Source organism: Furipterus horrens, unplaced genomic scaffold (assembly GCF_987537825.1).
Source record: "Furipterus horrens unplaced genomic scaffold, mFurHor1.1.pri manual_scaffold_6, whole genome shotgun sequence".
Lineage (NCBI taxonomy): Eukaryota > Metazoa > Chordata > Mammalia > Chiroptera > Furipteridae > Furipterus > Furipterus horrens.
This window is the reverse complement of record NW_028327176.1, coordinates 171,231,624-171,246,119: the sequence shown is the minus strand read 5'-3', so window position 1 is coordinate 171,246,119 and position 14,496 is coordinate 171,231,624. Positions and strand designations below refer to the sequence as shown.

At 40.7% G+C, this 14,496-nt stretch overlaps 1 protein-coding gene across 4 annotated transcripts in view; it reads left to right on the top strand.

Annotated features, from left to right (window-relative positions):
* The window catches only part of MAP7 (microtubule associated protein 7), a 152,560-nt gene that overhangs the window by 20,142 nt on the left and 117,922 nt on the right, over positions 1 to 14,496 (top strand). For 3 of the 4 annotated variants that reach the window (XM_090279898.1, XM_090279895.1, XM_090279894.1), the window contains exon 1: positions 1,145 to 1,441. The exons of the other annotated variant lie outside the window; for it this stretch is intronic. In XM_090279898.1, the coding sequence (XP_090136024.1) occupies positions 1,309 to 1,441 (133 nt within the window). In that variant the 5' untranslated portion in view covers positions 1,145 to 1,308. Of the gene's footprint in view, positions 1 to 1,144; positions 1,442 to 14,496 lie in introns of those variants that run through there. 4 annotated transcript variants of the gene reach the window in all.

Below are 14,496 nucleotides of genomic sequence, written 5' to 3'. Positions count from 1 at the left end.
GAAGAGTCTTAAAGTGAGAAAGCTTTCATTTCAGAAGAATACAATAAACACTTGATTGTGTGCTTTGGAGAAAACAGTCCAAAAAAGGGCCCGAACTGGGTCAAGTGTTGAGAATGGCTCAGCACTGCTGGTAGTGACTTCCCCGAAGCAGCAGGGATGGGGTGTCTGCTGGATACTACTGTGGCAGTTTTGTGTCCCTTTGGAGAATTGCAGCTTCTCATTTGTGCCTACTTGCCTCGTAGAAGGGGTATCTAACTTGTGATCTCTGAGAGTAGGCACAGTGCTCCGCACTTCTGTCTTTACCAGGGTAGGGGGTCATCTCAGGTGCATGGCCATGCTCGCCCTTGTGACAGGTGTGACCAGGCCTGTGCTTACAGACTCTGAGACTATAAGAATGCCCGGAAAGTTGGGGTGGGTTACTGAGTGTGAAGTGAGCTGTGAGGGTACCAGCGTGCCTTCCTTCATCCAGGGACTTGCAGATGTTGTCAAGACAGAAAATCTGACTCCCAGAACAAGGAAGAGCCTTCTTGCCTTGAGCCCCTTTCTCCCCACTGGGGAGTCTGCTGCAGCTTGTGGAAACAGAACTCCATGTCTCCTCCCATCCTGCCGCTCCCGCTGCCAAGGGGAAGAGGGAGCTGCCCAGCAGACTGGCTGCCTCGCCGCACGCTGTAGCCCTCTGCTGCTGAGTTCCCACTAGCTGCATCCAGACGGCGGCCGCCGCTTCTGGGCTTCTCAGCGGGCCGGCCAGGGGCCGTGGAGGCACTCCCAGCCCTCCTTGATTAGGACGTGTCAGGGTTGTCAGGGCAACTGTTAATGGCAGCGGATCATAGTTTCCCCTCTGTGCTGTGTGCTGAATATTTTACTGTGCGGTAGCAGGAAGAGGATTGGGAAAAGGTGCTGCTGCAGGAAGGAGAAGCTGGGATCTGATTGAACAGGTCAGGCAGTGGAGGGAGGCCTCTGAACCTGCATGCCTTTAAAAGGGCTCTTCTGGAAGGGGTGTGTGTGTGTGTGTGTGTGTGTGTGCACATGTGAAAGGGCGAGAGCTAGAGCCAGCACATGTTTCTGTGGGGAGTAAGTGGGAGGGGGCTTGTCGGGAAGGGAGGGTTGCTGCTAGGTGAGGGGGAACTGCAGGGCCTCAGTTGCCAAGTGGCTGGTAGTATCTGTCAGCTGTCTGCACACTGTTTACCCATAGGGGATCTATTACAAGTGCTCAAATGAACCGGCAGCTTAGAAACTAGCAGCTTCCTGGGAGCTGCAATTACATAAGCATATATATTTAATATAATAATAAAAACAAGTAGCAGCGGTATGCCTGGATCAGCTACAGCTCTCCGGCCAGAGAGACTGAAGAAGACCAATGCAAGGCCATTTCCCCCTGGTTTATTCACCATTAATGAGGAAGATGAACAGCAAAGGAATGGAAATTCCAGAAGACCGAAAGGTACGCATTAGCTCTACCCTTTGGTCGGAGCCAGCCCATTTCCCACATGGCTTGTAGCACATTTTACAGACTGCGCTGGTGGTGGCTGCTGCGTGCAGTGCTCGTGACCTCCGAGCACCATTTGATGGTGGTGTTTACACACTGTGGGGCTGGGTGTGCATGAAATGCAGGAGAGATTTTGCAGATTTGGTAGGTTTCAGATCAGCGGCGTTTTTGACCTAAGCTACTTTCTTGGCCTAGAGAGCCCTAATTTTCACATGCTCCCTTAAACAGTTCCCAGTGACTGTGTCCTCATCAGGAGGAGGACAGATGAGTCATCAAGGTTTAAATGAACCTCTCCCCACCTTCCTTAGGTACATCAGGTGATTTCTGTTTAACGAGGCGAGTTTCTCCTTGAAAGGGGTGAGTTAGATAAAGTGACCTAAGACTGCAGCCTTTCCATGGGCAGAGGGTCAAGCTGTTACCTCCTTTTCTGCTCTGCAGTGCCAAGAGCGTGAGGAGGAGGAAGCAAACAATGATTACAAACGTAGGGGGCAAAGCTGGGGAACACGGAGGGGCCCCCTGAGGTTTTATCACTTCGCATGATAACTCTGCTACTGAACATCACACAGAGGTTGAAACGTGCTGGGTCCAGAAGGGAGTGGTGTGCTTCTTATGCTGTTCTTTCCTGATGATGGGATGGAGCAGCAGCTTGCTTGGCTTCTCCAGCCCCCAGGTAACTGCATCATTTTTAGCTTCGTCTCATACCCACCCAGACTGTAATTATTAGAGACAGCAACATCATGCATTTTTGAAGAAGGGCTCCACGGCTTGCATTTTAAGTTTCATAGTATCCTGAGGCTTGCGGCTTCCTTCCCAAAATATCTATAAGCTGTTCTCTTAAGTTTATAAGTTATGTTTTTGATTCCTATGCGCTGATTATATTTTAGCTTGCATTTGAATTGTTCTGTTACTAAGAGGTCACATTTTTCTCTGGGTGGTACAGAGCCGTGGCGTGGCAGAGGAGCAAGCAGATATTTCAGCAACGATAGAATGAGTGTTTAAATAGAATCCAGTGTCCGAAGACTACTGCCTTTCTTTTTCCTGGTTCTTGACAGAATCTTAGCTTGCTTTTATTAAATATAATTGAAACTGTCTAATCCGAAAGCATATTTTTGCTTCCCTTTAATAAAGAATGTATACTGGGATGTTTCAGTAAGTAGACTCTTAGTACTCTAGTTGATTTTTGCTTTCCTATCAGACATAGCTTCTATCTGAGGACCAAATGACCTCAGGATTCTAATGACGCTATGAATGGAAGTTGACGTAGCTGATGCTTTTATCTGCACGTGAATTAGACAGTTGGACCACAGTGTGCTCTCAAGTGAAAGTGCAATACTTTAAATTGTTAGTAGTAAACCATTTGGCCTCTTGGCCATAGGAGTGTTTGCTTTCAGGTCTAGCTCTGTTGATCAGTAGAACAATGATGGGAATATTCTGTGTAGGCACTGTTCAGTACAAAAACCACTAAGTTACCTGTGGCTAGGCGCACTTGAAATATGGCTACTACAACTGGAAAGGTAATTTAAATGTTTAACTAATTTTAGTTTATTTAAATTTAAATAACCACATGTGGCTAGTGGCTACCTTATTGGACACACAGTTCTAGCCTATAGAGCTGTGACCTTCTCAATTTGCATTCTCTCTGTAACATCCATCCTTAGTTGTTTCCTGGTGCCAGATACAGTGGGGTCCTAAAGCGAACGTGCTTATTAGGAAAGGCTCCATGGAGCAGGGGGCCTCTTCCCTGCAAGGGGGGACAGTACCCTGGATTGAGAAACATTTTTTCTTTCTTTCTTCCTTTCTTTCTTTCTTTCTTTCTTTCTTTCGTTCATTCGTTCGTTCGTTCGTTCGTTCTTTCTTTCTTTCGTTCTTTCTTTCTTTCTTTCTTTCTTCCTTCCTTCTTTCCTTCCTTCCTTCCTTCCACCCTCCCTCCCTCCCTTTCTTTCTTTCTTCCTCCCTTCCTTTCTTTCTTTCTTTTAAGACACAATTTCATTTTCCCTTTTCTCCTTAAATGTTACTGCTTGCTCTGGATATTATTCTTACCAGTCACTAGTTGCCTATACCATCTTTTACAGCTTGTAATATACTTCTGTTTTCTAAATTATTGTTTCCAACGCATCATAGCAAGATGACATACACGTTCTCGTTCATGTGTGACTCTTAAAATAAGCACTCAGAAACTTTGTTTTCTTCTCTGCCCACTTTGCGGTCTAATCAGCCATCCACATCCAAACCTGGTTTTTATGCTTAGTATGCTTGTTCTGTCATTACCAAGAACAAAGGTGCTTGCTATCTAAATTCAATAAGGTAAATGCTCAGTCCAGGATTACCTGAGTTAATAACAAGTAGCATCTTTTTAAGTGATCTGCTCTTGGGTAACCTTCATAATGAACTCAGTAGGCATGAATATGTCAGTTACCATCTGAACTTCCAGTAATGGCTTTAGAATTACCGGGTGGAGTGAGACAGTAGTTTGGTTATCTAGTAGACCAGATCAATCCTTGAAGGAAGAACTTCTCTCCCATGTAATCAATAGAAGTGTAAATGTTTTATGTGCCTTGCTATTATTGACTATGGTGTTTAGATAGAAACTGTGAGTGAGTTAGGCTTCTGCTGTTGCTCTTATGCCTCAGAACCCAAGCCTCAGAGTAATGCTGACTTAGGAATGGCTTAGGAGAGACTGTTTAGGTACTGCAGTGCCTAAATACCCTTGGATACATTTCAGGACAAACCTGTCTTATGGAGAATTTTGCTGAATACAGTGTGATTACTAAGTAATGACATTTTCTCCCTAAACCAACATTTGTTAAATGCTTGGTCTGTGCAGATTACTCCACTGAGGCGTTGTGAAAATGATGCAGAGATGATTGACGTGGTTCTGCTCCCAGAAGTGTTTAACTGTCTGTCTAGTGGAGGAAGACTAGTATGTGCAAATAATGCAAGAATATAAGTGAAATCAGGGGAAGGCCTAGCAGTGTAATGAAGTTGCCTGTGCACATGTCCTTCTAGACCATAAGCTTCTTAAGGGCCAGGACTGCTCCTTGTTCTAAGTACCTTGCAGAGTGAATGGAGCATTATTGCATGTAGGTAACTTTATATTCAAATACAGTTTTCACAGGCTCTGAAGGTCTTTCTAATATGGGAATTCTAAGAAATGTTGACAGTATTAGATTTGTCCTTTCAAGGTAACTACTTGGAAAGAGGCAGTACTATGTTTGGAGGTGTCTGGTACATTAGTGCTGTTACTCTCTGCCACACTGCATTCATCTGATCGGGTATTCAGGGATTCTTCTATGTTCTGTTGTTGTTCATCACACTATGCATCATTTTCTTTGGTGGAAAAATGTTTGCAAGGTGTTATTAATTGACTACTTTATGGCTATCTAGGTTAATGCCTTTTGTCCTTTTACTAGCTACTTGCCAGTTAGATTGTGAAGGAATAAAATTTATCCTTGAAATCAGGACATGTTAGTTCTGAGAAACTGTGCTCTGCTTCTCCTTACCCCTCCCTTCTTGTTAAAATGTGTATTTACGGACCTGCAGTAGCTTCTCTTCTTTTGGCTTGCCTGCTGCAAAGGTAGAATTTCTGCCAGTTAAGGTTTCCAAATGAAATATAATCTACCATTTACCATTTATATTCCTGGTGGATAGGTGATGATCCAGCAACTGAAATGTCCTCTTTGTAGATCATGAGGTTTTTTCTTTTCAAAGGGGAAGAATCTTATGTCGAGAAGAGTGAATGCCACTCTAGAATCATTGTCACACGTTTCCTTGTTTCTTTCCTCTTTTGTTCTGTAAGAACTTGGACCATAGTCTGTTCTCAGTGTCCTTATTTGTGCCATTTCAGGACTAGGCAAAAGGTTTTAGCAGCAGAATTTTACAGCTAATGAGGCAAAAGTATAGTTTAGAAGAACAATAATATTCATTCAGGATCCCTATTATGAGAAGGAAACCTTAAAATCTAATTGATTGGTGCAATCTTGTATTTGCTAGAGACCCTATATATTATTATTCATTTACATAAAAATAGTAAGAACAGGGAATGTCAACAACACGGAAACATAATATCTAATGTATGGCTCATTCTTAGTGGATTCTCTAGGCCTCCTCTGTCTCGCAGGCATTCTCTGTTGTAAAAGTAGAAATTACACATGTATCACTGTGTACAAGGTGAACATGACAACCTGTGCATCACCGAATTTTTTGTCTAATGAGGTATTATATATTGGGTTGACCGAAAAGTTTGTTACATTTTTTTCCATAAAATAAAAAACACATTTTTTTCATTTTCACCAATAACTTTATAGATTTGGATATTTGGTGTATGTTGGCTATCATCTGCTATTGGCTTCTAGTGGGTAGAAGCCTGGGGTGCTGCTAAACATCTCCCAATGCATAAGACAGTCCCACAGCAAAGAATTATTTGGCCAAAATGTCAATAGTACCAAGGAACTTCACAAAATACTTTTGACACATTTGCTCAGTCCCAGCACCTTCTCCACACACTGCACAAATCTTTTTTTGTGTTTCAGTTGCGTTTTTACCTTTCCTGAAATAATAAAACATAATTCACCAAACATATTGTGTATTTTCTTCCAATTTCTATATTAAGGTGGCCACACAAATATTCACCAATTTTGATTTTTTTTTTAAATGCACACTGATATACAGCTGTCACAATACAATCGTAACAAAATTGTTTTGAATAAAGTTCAAGATAACTAAGCACTACTAGAGCCATCATATGGAAAAAACGTAATGGACTTTTTGGCCAACCCAATATAATGGAATTTGCTTACTATATACTACTAAAAGACTTAAAAATTGTGTGCCATTTTAAGAGCTGTGATTGATGAGTCTAACATAGCTGACTATTCCAACCATAGGAGACAAACGCAAGTATTTGGTGAGAATCTCCAGCTGATAAATCTTAGGCATTACTTTTGGAAGGTTAAATTGAGTATCCATTTCCACTAACATCAGCATGTGAAATTTCATTCATTGTTACCTAAGATTTTCTAGGTGATTTTGCACGTACCTTGATATTGTCTTTAGCAGAAATTAATCCCTTCACAGCAACAAAGGTAATTTTATTGAGAAAGTCCATCTTAATTCTCAGATCTTCTAGGCATTTAAAAAGAACCCAGGCCTGGCCAGGTGGCTCATATGATTGGAGTGATGTCCCGTACACGAAAAAGTTGTAGGTTCGATTCCCGGTCAGGGCACATGCCTAGCTTGCGGGTTCCATCCTTGGACAGGATGTGGACAAGAATTAATGGTCAATGTTTCTTTCTCACATAGAAGTTTCTATCACATAGATGTTTCTCCCTCTCTCTCTCTCCCTTCCTCTCTCTCTAAAATCAATGAACATATCCTTGGGTGAGGTTTATAAAATACATACATACATAAATACATACATAAATAAATGAATAAATAGAGCCCAGTTTATGTTGTGTTAGGTTTGTTTTAGATTTGCCACCTTCAAAAGACAATACATACCAAATGCAAAGGCCCAAAGAATATCACAGATGGACATAAGACATTGTGTTTGAAATGCTTAGCAGAACACCATTGCATATTTTTGCTGACTATATAATGCAAGTTCTATTTTTAGGCTATCTTCCCAGCAATGATTATGTTAGTGAGAGAATTCTAAAAGATTCTGTCTGGATTCCAAAGAATTAAGCATGCCAGGTCCAGTGCGGAGTGTGAAATGATAATGAAGCTTAGAAGTATAAGCCAAGGGAAATTATTTTCACAGTTTTGATCTTACATATATATGGCTCTTGGGGCTAGATTCATCCTTAAATTTAATGACACGGGCCTAATAAAGTAGTAGCAGGATATCCCGTGGAATCTGTCATCCTAAAATCGTCATTGGGAACAGCGGTATGGAGACTGATGCCATGTCTGTACTCTTCATAGGATTACTTTCAATGTCAGGAATCAAGTGCATTTGTCAAGGGGTGACTTGGAAAAGGGGTGAAGGGTTAGAATCTCTGCAGGCCTCTTTTAAAACTTTCTTAAACAAGGTAGCACAAACTTTAAGTAAAAATGCAACTTCAAGAGAAGTTTCCTCCTTACAAACAAACTGTTACCTCTGATCCCCTTCACTATAGACCAATAGAAATTCAGAACCTGCCACAATCGGGGATGTTAATTCACATGATGGGAAAAGTTGAACGAGGTTGACTAGTAGTGAGTGGCCACGGTCCACGTTTGGTAAAGTTTATTAGTAATTCCACTAAGGTTGGGGTGAAAGATTGTTTGACATGATAGAAAAAGCACTACTAGGTTCTCAGCTATAAAATGAGATTAATAAAATCATGCTCACAAGGGGCAGTGAGGATTAGAGATAATATATAAACACTTAGCACACTCTATGGAAAATAATTGGGTCTCATTAAATGATTGTTTACAAAAATGGTCGTTTGTAATCAGATGTCCCACATTTTCTGATAACTCCTGCCGACATGTTCTCTTTGTCTGTTCCAGCCCCTTAATCGATCTCTTTTCCATAAAGGTACTTTCTCTGGTCTGATCTACTTTTTACCTTAACTTGCTTGTGAATGAAAATTTCCAGGAAGGCTTCCTCTTGTCCGAGGTCTTTCACTCCCTTTCCCACAGAGGCTATGTGACTGGATCCTTGTCCTAGGTTTGCTCATTCAGATCTGGTGTACTCGATGACAGGTAGATTACTCATTGCCATACACTGTAATTTAGTTGTGTGAAGTGAAGGAAATAAATTACACGGTGTCAGATCACCTCACTTGTTATTTTAAATACGATTAAGGGAGTGTACCTTTTGTTCCTTGGGATTAATGGTGACCATCTGGACTGACTTAAGGAATCATAGCCATGATCCTCTGCTGTCTTGGAAACCAATCAAAAGGAATTTTTTCCCCTTAAATTTTATACTCTGTGTGTGTGTATTTGAGGGGTTCTTTTATTTTTTATGTTTTTGCACATGTGTGTGTGTGTGTGTGTGTGTGTGTGTGTGTATGAGTTACTTGATGGAAATGTCCTAGGCTTGTGGGTAGGTTTCACCAGTGACTCGGGTTATAGGTGCTCACATTTGGGGCTGCCAGCTTTCTGTGGGCCATTTTGCTTTTCTCACACTATTTTTAGCACCAAGCGTTCTTGACTAAATATGGTTTGTTTCTACCTTTTCCTCTGTTTTGTTTCTGTAGTCTTGTTTCGCTCACTGGGCTGTGCGCATCTGGTGGAAGCGTCATACTAGATGCCGCACACTGCTAAAAGGCGCCGGCGCCGGTGGATCTCTGCATCCTGAGGCAGGGCTCTTGCTTCTCCTGGGGCCTGCTGCAGCTTCTTCCCTCTCCACTTCACGGTGCCTGGTCAACTTCTACTTGTCCTTCCGTTTAAGTGTCATTTCCTGAAGACTAGGTCCCATGTACTAGGCTCTCATAGAATCATGAACTTGTCCTTTCTTGCTCCAACCAAATGGTAGATTGTGTTAGTCTGAGTAGTTGTCTAATGCCTGGCTCCCCAACTAGACCAAGCTCTGAGAGGGTGGTGTGACTGTTTTATTCACACTGTGGCCCTAGCCCCCAATATAGGGCCCAGTACATAGTTGAGGCTCCCTAAATATTTGTTACATGACTGCTAAGAGGTGACACACTGCCACTGCCAGCTCAAGAAAATGAGGGAGCACAGCTGTCCAGGCCTTAGAACATTTCAGGGTCCAGGACTTTGGTCTGAATCTGGGAAGGGCCTGGAGATACCAGATCAGTCATCGTCCTACCTGGTGACGGGACAACGACTTTTGTATTAAAGACCTTTGCCCACTAGTCTTCTTGCAGAGATGACATGTTAATTTTCTGCTTGGATGTTATGTCTGAGAGAATGTGCAGATTCTGCAATGACTTACTTGGACCCAATTCCAGGATAGTGCATTCCAGAAGCACTTTCTACCATCTTTCCTTGAACTCAGTGCTCATTATGAAATGTTTGTTTTGAGTTTGTGGCGTATGCTCATTACAGCCATGTTTGAAGTATTATAAGCATTTACCTCACTTTTGGACAATTGAAATTCACTATGGTGACTATAAGACATAAGCTGTAAGCCAGTGGGAATTTATGCAAGAAACAAATCCATGGTGACTTAAACTCTCCCCGAGCTCTTTGACCTGTGGTGCCTCCCACTCTGTCTGCTCCTCTGTGGATCACAAACATCTGGGAGCAAGAATGAGAACTGCTGTGAATTTGGCAATCCAGCGTACTCCTAACCTGGTTCCCCACCCATTCCAGTGCATCTCATTAAGCCACCCTCAGAGATTTCCCTTTATGCCTCTCTTTTATAATTCCATCCCTGCATCAGCATTGTTTTCAAGGCCCAGAAAAACAAGTTCTTCATAGGAGATAGTTCCTGGTGCAGATCTTTCAGTCAGCAATGTGGGAAGAGGCAGAGTAGCAACTGAGACTTTAGGATTCAAAACCTCAGCACTCTGGGTTTTTTGCTAGGCTTCCTTTTGGAATCATAAGTTTGTTTCCTCTGACTCCTGTGACACTACAGTTGTGAATCCTTTTCCTAATTCTTACTTGGTGGTGGTCACTATCCTACAGCTCCCTACTCACCAATCTAGTAGTTTAGAATATTATTACATTAATATTAGCATGCATTATGAATGAAACTCCAAACTGGCCAGTTGGGTCAAGGCTTCTGATCATCAATCAACTTTACAACATTTTCTCACAATCCAAGAGGCTTCAAAATTTTCTTCACTCCACTGCCACAAGTTGCAGTGACATTGACAGTTATTTTGATGCTACATGGTCTTCCCTCCAACTCCATTTAGCCATCCAGCCAGCCAGCAGTGTAGGTCTATATTGGGACTTGTTACCACTCCACCTACAGTATCATGAACTCAGAAATCCCATTAGGCTCTTACAAACTTCAGATGCAGCAAACATTGATTTTTGTGTCTACCCCATGTTGACACTGTGTTTCTAGATATGTGAGCTCCTCCTCCTAGCTGCACTGTGGCCTCACACCTTCCAAACCCTACATCCTCTGCATGACACCTAGGCTGGCGAACCCTCTCACTTGTTCTTTTTACAAGCCCGGAACTCATGGATGACCATTGCAACAATGTACTTGGAATGATACCTGGGTCTGCCTTGCAAGCTCTGAGTATCCCCACATGGCCTCTTCTTTCTTCTTTAGGGCTGCTGAGTGTTACTGTGAGAGTGTGTGGGCTGTTCCACTTTCTTTTTCCCCAGCCAGTTGTTTTAGTCAAACCCCATCACAGCTGGTATTTATCCCATGTCCCATTCACTGTACCTCACTCTTCTAACTTGTTCTGCTACTTTGCTATCAATATTGAGGGTGTATTAATTTAGTTTCTAGGTCATAATTTACTCTCTTGGATAGAGGGAGAAAATAATGTAGAAAGACACATAGCAGAAAAGAGAAGAACTTATGTTTTCATTGATGTGATTTTGAAGAAGGAAGAAGGAAAGATTTAAGTGACTGTTGACACCAACATTGGACTGACTAAATCAAATCCCAAGTGTCAAAGGATGATTACAGTTATGTGGACAGTGACCTGATTTTTGGTGAAGGATTATAGATGAGAAAAGCAAATTGAATGCTCTGGGCCACATCTCAGATCATTTCTTGTGGATCATTACTACTCTAGATGCTTCATTTGCAAGTTAATATAATTACTGTTCTATATCTTATAACTTGGAGAGAATAATGTTAGAGAATGAGGCCATACTACTTTTAGTGATGCGTTAACAAACAAAGCTTTAATTCAGTACTTCAGTGTTTCTTGAATTCCTTTCTTCTGACAGTACTGTCGTAATCATTACCACGGAGGCCTCCTTAGTCATTCCCATTGTCCTGGATTTGATTCTTCCAAGATTAAGGACTCTCTAATGACTCTAGGTAATAGGAATATTTTTGACTGCGTATTTGGCTATTTCCATGTTCCTCTAGCGTATTTTATTTTAAAACTTATCTGTGATGTTTTAGTGGGAAAAAAAAATAAGAAAACCATCTTGAGTTGTGATAGATGGTTCATCCCAGACAAGCTTGTAGCATTTAGCATCATTGGTTTCCTCCCTTGTGGCCCTGACACCTAGAGTTCATTTTTCTATGATATTGATTGACAAAGAGCCAACATTCCTATGTGAAGCTATAGTAAATATACTGGATCATTATAATGCTTAGGACAGTTAGGATGGCAGAATGTATGTATTGGTGCCAAAATTCAGAATGCATGATCCCTAATAAGTTAACAGATTGAGAAAAGTCAATTTCCTTTTCCTGATGCTTATGAAGATCTTAGAATCACAGTAATGCATCAGGACTTCTAATGATGCGACTGGTCTTTGATAGTGTAGTCCCTAGTGAAAACCAAGTTTTCTATATTTTTATGAAAACTTTTTATTTATTGATTGATTTTAGAGTGAGAGAAAGGGAGGGCGGGAGACAGACAGACAGACAGATATCTGCTGTTCCACTTATTTGTGCATTCATTGGTTGATTTTTGTATGTGCCCTGACTGGGAATCAAGCCCACAACGTTGGGGTATTGGGACAATGCTCCAGCCAACTGAGCCACCTGGCCAGGGCAAACAGAGTTTTCTGACTAGTAAAATGAACAAGTCAGGTTTTAATATCCAGAAGTATCTCTGAAATTTAAAATTGAGGATTGTATGTCAAAGTAGATGTTGAATTGTGAGGCCACCTGTATCTGAGAGGTGTTGTCATGACCTCCTGGAGGCAGTATGGTGGAGGAACTTGTAACTTGGACTTGGGAACCAGTTTTAGCACCTCCTAACTGTCTGCTTCAAGCAAGGTACTAAATATTTTTGTCTATCTGCTTCATCTATAAGGCAGAGATAATAGCAACATCTATCTCATAGGGTTGTTAAGGATTAGATGGGATAGTATGTAAAACGAGCTGGTAACTGTACCTGGCACTAACAAGCTAACATGTAAGTGGTAGTGGATATTATTTGGAAAATTTTCTTTGCTCAATGGCTTTATTGCAGTAGTTCTAAAAAACCAGCATTTCTGCTAAGACTTATACATTTTAGAAGACTTGAAACCAGTTAAAAGAAAGTTATACCTGCTTTATGAGAATTGTTAAATAAAGATTATTTTTCTTCCACATTTGACTTTTTATAACCTGAAAATAATCTCCGATGCCTAAAGGTTGTAGAGCTATAGCAAATATTTTTGTTGAAACTCGTTATTCTTGACAATTACTTTCATAATAGCATTGTGAGGCAAATAGCACTTTTATATCAGCCACACAAAAATTAAGACACTCAGGTATGTTTGAAATTGTAATGTATTACTTTGTTCTTAAGGAATATTTGGGAAGGTACTTTATGGCTTGATAACCCAACTCATTTTCACTTCACATGTTGTAAGATTATATAATTTTCTTGGCCTACTGTATTATCCTTCATTTTGGCCTTTATTATTTTTTATTATTAATTAGATTTATTGGGGTGACATTGGCTAATAAAATTATGAGGGTCTCAAGGGGCACTGTGTGCCCTCCACCTAAAGTCAAATCTTCTGTCACCATATATTTGACCCCCTTTACGCTTTACTACCCGTACCCTATCGCCCTTCGCTCTTATAACTTCCATACTGTTGTATTTGTCTTTGAGTTTTTGTTTGTTTTTCTTGTTTGTTCATTTGTTGCTTTTTTTTATAACCCAATATGACTGAAATCCTATGATTCCACTTTTTCCATTTGGCTTATTTTGCTTAGCATGATATTTTCAAGGTCCATCCATGTTGTTGCAAATAGCAGTATTTCATTTTCTCTGTGGCTGAGTAGTAGTCTATAGTGCACATGTACCACATCTTCTGTGTCCAGGCCTCTATTGAAGGGCGCTTTGGTTGTTGCCATGTCTTGGCCACCATGAATAATGCTGCAAATAAATATAAGGGTGCATACATCTTTGTGAATAAACATTTTCGACTTACTTGGCAAGAGAGTTATGTTATATTATTTTGAAAATTATTATTTTAAGAAAAAACTTAAAAAGCAGAGAGCTAACATAATAAATACCCATATGCCTGGGAACCAGACCATTTAAAAAAAATTTAAATACTTTGTATTAATATATATACCATTTATGGGGAATATAAATAAAATATTATAGCTGATGTCATAGTTTTCTCTGTACCCTCCCATGGTCTTGTCTTCTTCTGTCCCTCCCTCCCTTTCCTCCTTCCCAGGGCGATAACATGCACTCTTCCCACCTGTTTTTCCACTTTTACTACATGTATAGACCTATAAATGATATCATTTGTTTGTTTAAATTTTATGTAAATTATATTAAATTAATGTATCAGTTTATTATTTTGTACTTTTCTCCTCCTTTGAATTTTGAAATACCTAGCCAAAGAATCAATATAGTTTATTTGTTTTAACTGATGCCCAGAATTCTGCCATGTGAGTGTCCCACAGTTTAATTCTATAATGTGACTTGACTACAGTTGACTTATTATTTCCCAACTGATGGACAGAGAAATTGATTAGTATTGTTTTGTTTTGCCTGGCTGCTTCTCCTATCCTGCTACAATAACCGTTTATAGACATCTCCTTGAACATATGTGCAAATTTCTCCATACATTCCTAGCAGCGGTGTGTGCATTTTCACATGCCAAGTGGCTTTCTAAAATAGTTCATCAAGATGGTCCCCCTTATATGATATGAGGGTCCACATTTCCTTGTATCCTCACTTAGACTGGTTTTAATAAGACTTTGATTTTTTGCCAGTTAAATTGGTATGAAATGGCACTTGGTTTTAATTAGCAAAATTGGACACTGGCTAACGTAGATTTTTTTTTTAAATAATGGGAACACTGCCATTGTTGAAGTGTTTTTCCCCTCGAGGAGGGCGGGGAAACCGCTGCGTCAGTCATCTGGTGTAAAGCTCTTGGTGGACCCGTGAAATCGCTGGAGGAAGAAGCAGATGGTCCCACTGCCTTGCAGACCAGAGGGGCGGGCAGTTACCGCC